We start from the raw sequence: 10,000 nt of genomic DNA, 5'->3' as shown, positions 1-10,000 counted from the left end.
CTGTTGCATTGAGCGGTCAGGAGAAACGGTCTGGATGGTCCCTTGTCTTACGCTCGTCAGCGGAAAGACGCGTCTCTGCTTTATTCTTCGGATCCAGCGATGGAGAAGAAAGCAGAAGGTAGTCAACGTTGAATGAAAAAGAGGGAGAAGGGAAACTGGTCGCCTTTCCGTTTTTCAAAATAAATTCACTGTTGCTTTACAGTGAAACTGAACCGGTTGTTATAAGTATACTATAAGACTTGAACAAAGCTAAGTTAATCTTACTCTACCGTGGCCAAATGGTGAAGTTAGAAAAATGTGGTCTCTTTGTTCTCAGTCCAAAACGGAGGGAAAACTCCTTCAGTACGTGCACAGTACAGATGTCTCTTAACAGCCAGGCAGAGCTTAGCACAGAGAGACCGAACTTCATCTGTCCACTGGTTTTATTGACAAGATGATGTCATCGGTCGTAGGCCACTTTCGACCAATGACGTTTGAGACTGGGTCCATGGGCGGGACTTCACATCCAGTTGTGAATTTGTGAAGGATCCTGGGAAACTGAGTTCAATGTCTCTCCTTTGATCATAGAACAAAGGGCCATGCGGTCTCTGCTGCCATTTTAAGGGGGCCAAGGCCCTACAAAACCAACATAAACAAACAGACATAAATTTGGACATTTATTTAAATGTTGCCTCAAGCATATGGCTAAACCCAAAATTATGTACCTTTCTGCTGGTCAGAGTGAATTGTGAGGGGGTTACAACACTCGGTGACCTATATGTGTGTTGAGATCTTTTGAAAATTTGGTTCAACATTTTGGGATTCCCAGATCTCAGTTCTTTAGGTATTTGCAGCTGCGCCACCTGCTCTGTTCTATTTTTGGGAGTAGCATACACCCCCCTAAAGCAGCAGATACTCTGGGAGTGGTGATTACTGCTTTTGGAAAAGGTCATGAGGCATCAGTGTATTACTCCCTGCTAATTAAGTGTCTGGGGGATGGAGCTTTAACTTCTATCAAGAGATTATGGGAGAAAGATTTAAATTTGGTATTGGAGGAGGGAGTGTGGGCTAGGATTCTAAAAAACATCAAGTCTGCATCTAGAGATGCAAGGGTGCACCTTATGCAATTCAAGATTTTACATAGATTTTATTGTACCCCCTCTAGATTGTATAGGCTTGGTCTGAAAGACACACCCACCTGCTGGCGATGCCAGTCGGAGGATGGAGACACGGCCCATGTTTTTTGGTGGTGTGTTGAGATCCAGAAATTCTGGTTGAAGTTTCAGAGTTTTGTGTGTGATGTGTTGGGCACTCGGGGTTCGTTTTGCCCCAGATTCTGTGTTTTGGGCGATGGAGCAGACATCGATGTGGGGAATAGACACATAGAGAATTGGGTTCTGACCAGTGTGATGATCGGCAGGCAGATTATTTTGAGGGGTTGGAGGTCGGCTGGGATACTCCCATTTCTTGTGGGGTTTAAATGTTGTTTGTATATATATATATATATATATGTTTTTGCTTTGTTATTGTAAGATTTAATAAAAAAAAATTAATTACAAAAAAAAAATAAATGTCATTGCGCAATTGTAATGAAATTTTAGCAAAAAAACTAAATTAACTTTTTTTTAAAAGTGTCATTACAAGGACCAATACCCCCAGATAGAAATATAGTTAAAGTTTTCTCAGGGAAAAATACATGAGAGGAACCAAACCCATTCTCTTCTTTGGCAGTTGATAGCCATTAAGTAGCCTAGTCATATGATAATTAACAAAACAGATCATTTAAGGAGGTACAAGAGGAGACATATGAGTCAGATGTGAAAAATCATTTGGAAGGATTCAGTACACACAGAAAACCCTGACCTGCACTCTCTCTCTCTTTCTTTCTTTCTCTCTCTTTCCTACTGGCTTCTAGCACTTTTTAGCACATGTGTGTGTGTGTGTGTGTGTGTGTGTGTTTTTGCAGCTGAAAGACAGATGTACACTTTCACATTGTACCCTTCAATTTCAGAAATGCTATTTGGCTTATGTGTCTTCTCATTTTCCTCTCATTGTTTTTTGATATGTTCTTGTCATAGGATCGTCTGTATTTTGTGATGGAGTATGTTAATGGTGGTGATCTTATGTACCACATCCAACAAGTGGGCAAATTTAAGGAACCACAGGCAGTGTAAGCTATTCTCTCATTTTGTGTGTATATGTGTTTATATACTGTAAAATGTACACTGGCGGCCAAAAGTTAATAATGTAGAGGAATAATGTACAGATTTTGCTCTTATGGAAAGAAATTGGTACTTTTATTCACCAAAGTGGCATTCAACTGATCACAATGTATAGTCAGGACATTAATAACATGAAAAATTACTATTACAATCGGAAAGAAATGTTCAGAACTTCTTAAACTACTTCAAAGAGTTCTCATCAAAAAATCCTCCACGTGCAGCAATGACAGTTTTGCAGATCCTTGTTATTCTAGCTGTCAGTTTGTCCAGATACTCAGGTGACATTTCACCCCACACTTCCTGTAGCACTTGTCATAGATGTGACTGTCTTGTCGGGCACTTCTCACGCACCTTACAGTCTAGCTGATCCCACAAAAGCTCAATGGGGTTAAGATCCAGAACACTCTTTTCCAATTATCTGTTGTCCAATGTCTGTGTTTCTTTGCCCACTCGAACCTTTTCTTTTTGTTTTTCTGTTTCAAAAGTGGCTTTTTCTTTGCAATTCTTCCCATAAGGCCTGCACCCCTGAATCTTCTCTTTACTGTTGTACATGAAACTGGTGTTGAGCGGGTAGAATTCAATGAAGCTGTCAGCTGAGGACATGTGAGGTGTCTATTTCTCAAACTAGAGACTCTGATGTACTTATCCTCTTGTTTAGTTGTACATCTGGTCTTCCACATCTCTTTCTGTCCTTGTTAGAGCCAGTTGTCCTTTGTCTTTAAAGACTGTAGTGTACACCTTTGTATGAAATCTTTGCATTGTATAGACTTCATTCCTCAAAACAATGATTGACTGATGAGTTTCTAGAGAAAGCTGTTTCTTTTTTGCCATTTTTGACCTAATATTGACCTCAAGACATGCCAGTCTATTGCATACTGTGGCAACTCAAAAACAAACACAAAGACAACGTTAAGCTTCATTTAACAAACCAAATATCTTTCAGCTGTGTTTGATATAATGGCAAGTGATTTTCTAGTACCAAATTAGTAATTTAGCATGATTACTCAAGGATAAGGTGTTGGAGTGATGGCTGCTGTCTAGATTTGATCAAAAATGACTTTTTTCAAATAGTGATGGTGCTGTTTTTTACATCAGTAATGTCCTGACTATACTTTGTGATCAGTTGAATGCCACTTTGGTGAATTAAAGTACCAATTTCCTTCTGAAACAGCAAAATCTGTACATTATTGTACACTTTTGACCGCCAATGTTTGTGTTTAAGCTTTTATGCATACATCCATGTATGTGTGTTTGTAATCTCAGGTAATGTGTGAATCTATGTGACATGATGTGCTTGCTGTTGCAGGTTCTATGCTGCAGAGATTGCTGTTGGACTTTTCTTCCTGCACAAAAAAGGAATCATATACAGGTGAACACACATATAACACACACATGCAGATCCACATTATCTGTGTGACTAAAAAAAAAAAAAAAGTAATCAATAGTTCCGTGTGGAAATGGATTGTAAAAATGATTTCTGAACAGTTAATTGTAAGATGTGATCAGCACATTAACTGCAGTCACGTAGAATCCAATAAATATTGCTTTGACCCTATTCTTCTCCAAAAAAACAAAATCACTGCCCAGCTCCATCTCTTCCAAGAATATGTAGTATTCTGACTCTTTAGGAGCTAAACCTAGTGATTTGTCTTGTTTCTTTGAGCGACTAAATTGTCCCAGTAGAGTAATCACATGAACTGATGTCAGCAAGCAAGGCAGAGACAGACAGACATACAGGCAGAGACAGGCAGACAAACAGACAGGCAGGCAGACAGACAGACAGGCAGACAGACAGATTAATCCATGTTTCAGAGAATAAGAATTAATCTGTGTACATCTACACTTGTTTTTACACACTTCGTTTGTAGATGTTCTTTCTTGAGTTTAATGAGTTTTATGTTTGATTTTTTTCATATTGCTTGTTTGAACATTTTTTAACTGTAAGTATTGTAATAACATACTGCAATGTTGTTTTTGTCTCTTTTAGGGATCTGAAATTAGATAATGTCATGCTGGATGCAGAGGGTCACATTAAAATTGCAGACTTTGGCATGTGTAAGGAGAACATTGTGGAAGGCGTGACCACCCGTACATTCTGTGGAACGCCAGACTACATTGCTCCGGAGGTGCGTGACAGAGCGTGTTCCCTGGAGACAGTTCTGTCTGATTGACAGCTACTGCTCAATAAATATAAATGTGATTAGCAACAGTGTTTAGAGGACTTGAGCCGTGACTGTTTGACTCCAGCTTGTGATCTTCTGGCCATTTTCAGGTTATCTTCAAATTAATTATAGGGAAAGTCACCCAATGTTAACAGCCTTAATATCTCACAGATTAATCTCTCATCTAAACACTCATGTTATGTTTTATCATAAATTGACAAATTTAAGTTATTTTATTTAACTACAAACGTGAAATGTCTGGAGTGGGGTTATAAGGAACATGTGTACTATTTAAGCCCACATGTGATCCTAATAAGCCCACTGTGCTTTTAAAAATGTAAATGCTTCACATTTTACAAAATAAACTGATTTTATTATTTTTTTCTTCAATTTTGACCTCAAACATCATAACCATTTAATGAAATATTTAATTTCTGAATCTGAAAGTCCTTATAATGTTTTTCTCAGCCTATTTATTTTCTGCTTGCAATGAAAACAGATTCAGTATGAAGAGCCCTCCTCCTCGTCACACATATTTCATTAATTCATTCTTTAATAACATTCCACGTATTACAACAAAACTTGTGCATCTTTAACTGCACATTGTCATATGAACATCTAGTCAGTAACTGCACTGCCTGATTAAAGTCTCACAGGTCTGAAGTGCAACATTAAATAAATACAGTTTAGACTATTGTATAGCCTAATGTTGTACTTTGTGCTTGTAAGACTTATATATCTATATATATACATATCTTTTTGAGTTGGGCATAACTTGTGCATCAGTATAAGAATAATTAGGTAACCATTTGTACTGATGTGTCGTTTAAATGGGAATGGGACTGTCCTGGAAGCGATGGCTGTTACACACTGTAGATTCAAAAGAATCAGATCTTTAGATTAATTCTTTCGGGAATTGGACTATACCGGAAGCACTGTATGTTTAGTGCTGTAGATTTAAAAGAGCTGGCTCATATGAGTCATTCGTTCGGGAATCTGAGTAATTTAGTATGGTGTTAGTACAGTGCTGAAAATTGCACATATGGAAAGTACTTAGCAATACTGCCAAGACACGTGCGGTTAAAGGAACCGAAAGTCAAGAAAATCATACGGTTCTGGTATATATATTTTTTTAATGTTAACGGTTCTTGGTACCCAACCCTAGTCCCCTGTGACCGCTTGTGTTCGGATTTCGAGGGGAGGATCTCTAATTTCATAACGACATACATCAATCACCATTGTGTTACTGCGTGATTATAAACTGCGAAAAAGCCAGAGAAGACAAGAAAAGCGCTAACAACGCACATTAAATTTAATCTAAGCACAAACGCACAATTTCAATCAGAATTATTAGTTGTTTTAGTGGAGTACCTGTGTTAGCTGTGCTTCAGATGTGTGCTTCTCATCTGTTTTAATCATGTTGATATTAGACACACTGAAGAAGATCTGTGAAGTTTTCATGCTTGTTTATGTATTTGCCTTTTCAAAATTTTCAATCGGACGATTATTTACTTTTAAAGCAGCATGTAACTTGCAAAGTTTAAACTCTTGTTTTAGCACAGCACTTGATTGACAGGTGAGGGGTGGTGCTTTGCTGCTGTCCAGAAAGCATTCAGGATGGATTAAGGCCCCTGCATAATTCCTAGGAAATCGAAGAACGAACGTGTGATGTCATTTAGAACAAAATCTGTCCAAAAAGAAGGTGTTTTGAGTTTGTTTTGATGGTTCGTAACAGCTCGCCAGGGCAAACTTTAAGGAAAAATTCATACAGGCTGCTAAACACCTTCTTACTGCCATTGGTCCATGTCATCGGTAGGTGTGACCTGGAGCTCCACCTACTTTGAGGCCAAAAGCTAATTCATGTTCAGTAAGTTAAGATCAGGCAACATGAACGCACATTGTGACCGCTGCAGGAATCAAGGCAGACCCAGACAAAACTAAAGCTGTCCAGGAATTCCCTGTGCCACAGAACATTAAGGAAGTCCAGAGGTTTTTAGGTATGGCTGGATGGTAACATAGATTCATCTCACACTTCTCTCAACTGACCGAACCCCTTAATGCCTTAAAAATGAAAGGAGCTCAATTCCTTTGGACTTCCCAGTGTAAAGTCTCCTTTCAAGCCCTAAAACAGCTCCTTGTATGACCACCTGTGCTGGGACATCTTAAACTCTCTATCTGCCCTTCATCGTCTACACTGATGCCAGTGAGGTCGGCCTAGGAGCTGTCCAGCAAACTGCACTGGGCACTGAGGAAGTCCTGGCTTTTGCCAGCCATATCTTCAGTCCAGCAGAAAGACATCATAACACCACCAAGCAGAAATGCTTGGCAGTCGTGTGGGCCCTGGAAATATGGAGGTACTAACTGGAAAGAAAATTCTTTACCGTGGTCACTGATTATTCTTCCTTGGTATGGGCCATTAGAAGCCTAACACCTTTCTAATTAGATGGCCATTTCGGCTCCAGGAATTTAACTTTACAGTGGAATACAGGAAAGGAAAATATAACACCATTTCAGATGCCTTGTCCAGATCACCTGTGGACACCCATGATACTCCTGTACTGACCTGTTCCACCTTGTTATCCCTGAAGTCAGAGATGAAACCTGAAAAAAGGAAGATCTGCCAATCACCGATTATGACATCTGGAAGGCTGATTCAGACATCCAGCACCTGGATGTGCACTCACAATTACTCTAAGGTACAGAAGTCTTTTTCTGCAAAAACCCCTACCAGATTGAGCACAGGTAAGGACCCCTAAACTATGAGATTGTCCTGGAGGACAGTGGAGAAGACTTAAGAGTGGTGCACGTCTCCAGACTGAAGCCTTGTTTTCCATCTTCTCAGGAAATTGAAGCACACCAATGACGTCGTGTGCTTGAAATCTTCAGTTAAAACAGTTACGAGGAAGAGTTTCTTGGATTCACTAGCACTGATCAAGACTTTAAAGAAACATAATTATTTTATGCACCTTCCCCTTATAGGCCAGCTTTTTCCAGAGAGGGGGTAGTGTGACGATATCATCTACAACAATAATAAAACCACTGAAACCATTCAACTCATGTCTTCCGATAAAACATAATATTCCATGACAGAGTCACTTCCAATCCTCTAAAACCTCAAGAAATCCACTCATTCATCTATTGAATCTTCATATAGTTTGGTGTTTAACTCTGGGACTATGGACAAACCCAGATTGGATTTTGGAATATCAAGCTGTTTACTCATCTGTTGCCCAGCTCAAGGTCACAAAGGAGTCTGGTCTGGAAGTAAATACAGCCGGTATTGTGAGTAAAAAAAAAAAAAAAAAAAAACTCTCAAACTAACATAGGCTTTGTTCACACTGCAGGAAAAATCAGATTTTTTTTCTCAGATCCGATTTTTTTTGATTGACTGTTCAATCTGCATGTTATATGAGGACAGATCAGATTTTTTTCTGCTCAGACTGCAGTCGCTTTTGGTAGTATGTCCACATTAGTTGTCATAGTAACAATGCAAACTTGTGTATGTTATCCCATATGGGATGCCTATTGTCCTGAATTTTAGCAGGTATCAAAACGTCCTGTAGTGAAGTCTTTGTGTCCATTATCAAAGCATAAAAGTGTCGGACAGCAAGACTCTTGAAGAGGACCCCCGTCCTGTATTGAAGTGCTCAAAATGATAAAAAAACAAATTTGCATAATCTTGGACACAGGATAGACTACACTTGCCTTAAATGGCATACATAGACAGTAAATTAATGTCAACTGAAGCCTTCATCAGCCAAACAAAAGGGACACTCACTCATCTATGTGCACTTCCGCAATCAATCCGGGATGGACTTCAAAGACACTTAATCATTAATCTTACAGTTCATACACAATCCTTTAATTATAAACATTGCCCACCAACATCTACTCTACTTTTTTCACATAAAACAAGACTTGTACAACACATGGATAACTAATATTGGGATTATGAGGGGAACTTGCTCCCCCAGCTGAGCCTGGATTCTCGCAGAGATATTTTTCTCCATAAACTTTTTTTTGGAGAGACATTTTTGGCTTGCTCACTGGAGGCCTAAAAGAGTCATTTCTAAGGCATGTTTTTCTATCGGCTTATTCATTTAAACCGCACAATGAGGACTTTCAGACATCACAGCATGATTTCCTGTAAAACTGCTTTGAAACGATATGTGCTGTGAAAAGCGCTATACAAATAATAATGACATGACATTATTAAAATACACAAAGTACAATGTAAATAAACATAACAACATATAATAAATAGTAAAACAACGCCTAAAGCTGTAGTTCTCGTTCATTTACTCTCCCTCATGCCATTCCAGATGTGTGTGACTTTCTTTCTTCTGAAGAACACAAATGAAGATTTTTAGAAGAATATCTCAGCTCTGTAGATCCATACAATGCAAGTGAATGGTGATGAGATCTTTGTAGCTCCAAAAATCACATAAAGGCAGCATAAAAGTAATCCATATTCCTCAAGTGGTTAAATCTTCATCTTCAGAAGTGATATGATAGGTGTGGGTGAGAAACAGATCAAAATTTAAGTAATTTTTACTATAAAATGATTTTTCTCCACCTTTGATCAGCCCCGACCAGTAGGTGGCTGAATGTGAAAGTGAAAGTGTAGATTTTCAGATTCCACATCCAGTAGATATAGTTTTCTGAAAATATCATGTGATATTTACATTTATTATACACTGTGTTGCTTGATAATCTGTAACACTAATGTGTTGTTGTGTTATAGTTTGATTATTATTATTTTTTTTTTTGTGCTGTGTGTTTTCAGATAATAGCATATCAGCCATATGGCCGTTCTGTGGACTGGTGGGCTTATGGTGTCCTGCTGTACGAGATGCTGGCGGGACAGGTGAGTCCAAGCATGTATCGACATAAACATACCATGATCTAAACTAGCAATTCACCTTTCGTTAAACCCTGCCTCGAAAATGTTGCTGACCAGTCCTACCTTGGCAACTGTTATTATAAGAGAGGCTTTTACTCTTTTTTTTTTTTTTAATGGAAGTCAATGGAAGTCATTGTGCGTTTGGTTAGTTTAAAATTGAATGTTACAGAAATTATCCAAAATGATGGTAAAATGTTGCTGGGGCTCTAACATTGTACTGACACAAGCTACCCCAAAGGAAACTCACTGTATTTTTCTTTTCCAAATCTTTAAAGGTGCAGTATGTAACAATTTTCATGTAATATTCGGCTTTTTTTTTTTTCTTTTGCCAATGTGAGAACGGCTTGTAACACAGCTTAAAAAATGAGCCCTTCCCGGACTTCCTAGGTTGCCTATTAAAGCCTGTAGACTGATTTTAATGCGAAGGGAGCGGGTTGGTTTTGCCGGGAAAATCCAAAGGATGTGACGTTTATGCACGCTCCCGAGAGCCTCAGTGCGTCTCTTCCGCTATTCAACAGCGACAACACACTGCAACACAAGTTAATGTTATCTTAGAGATGGAATCCAGCAAACGTCCGGCTCCCAGCACAACACCGACTCCTACACAAAATCAGAGTAAGCCAAAAATACATTTATCTGAATCCCGTCTGGCTAAGCGGGAACATGATCATGGTTGAGTGAAAACTAGAGTGAACATCAGCAGGACATTTGATTCCTGGAGGGACCTTCGTTTG

The 10,000-nt window shown here is 38.9% G+C and overlaps 1 protein-coding gene across 1 annotated transcript in view; it reads left to right on the top strand.

The window, feature by feature from the left end:
• The window catches only part of prkcaa (protein kinase C, alpha, a), a 121,561-nt gene that overhangs the window by 97,179 nt on the left and 14,382 nt on the right, over window positions 1-10,000 (top strand). The window contains exons 11-14 of the mRNA XM_051712575.1: window positions 2,058-2,149; window positions 3,508-3,570; window positions 4,189-4,327; window positions 9,150-9,230. Of these exons, the coding sequence (XP_051568535.1) occupies window positions 2,058-2,149; window positions 3,508-3,570; window positions 4,189-4,327; window positions 9,150-9,230 (375 nt within the window). The remainder of the gene's footprint in view (window positions 1-2,057; window positions 2,150-3,507; window positions 3,571-4,188; window positions 4,328-9,149; window positions 9,231-10,000) is intronic.

The sequence above is a fragment of the Myxocyprinus asiaticus genome, chromosome 12, assembly GCF_019703515.2.
Source record: "Myxocyprinus asiaticus isolate MX2 ecotype Aquarium Trade chromosome 12, UBuf_Myxa_2, whole genome shotgun sequence".
In the NCBI taxonomy this organism is placed as follows: Eukaryota; Metazoa; Chordata; class Actinopteri; order Cypriniformes; family Catostomidae; genus Myxocyprinus; species Myxocyprinus asiaticus.
The sequence above is the reverse complement of the archived record's forward strand: the minus strand, read 5'-3'. Positions and strand labels throughout refer to the sequence as shown.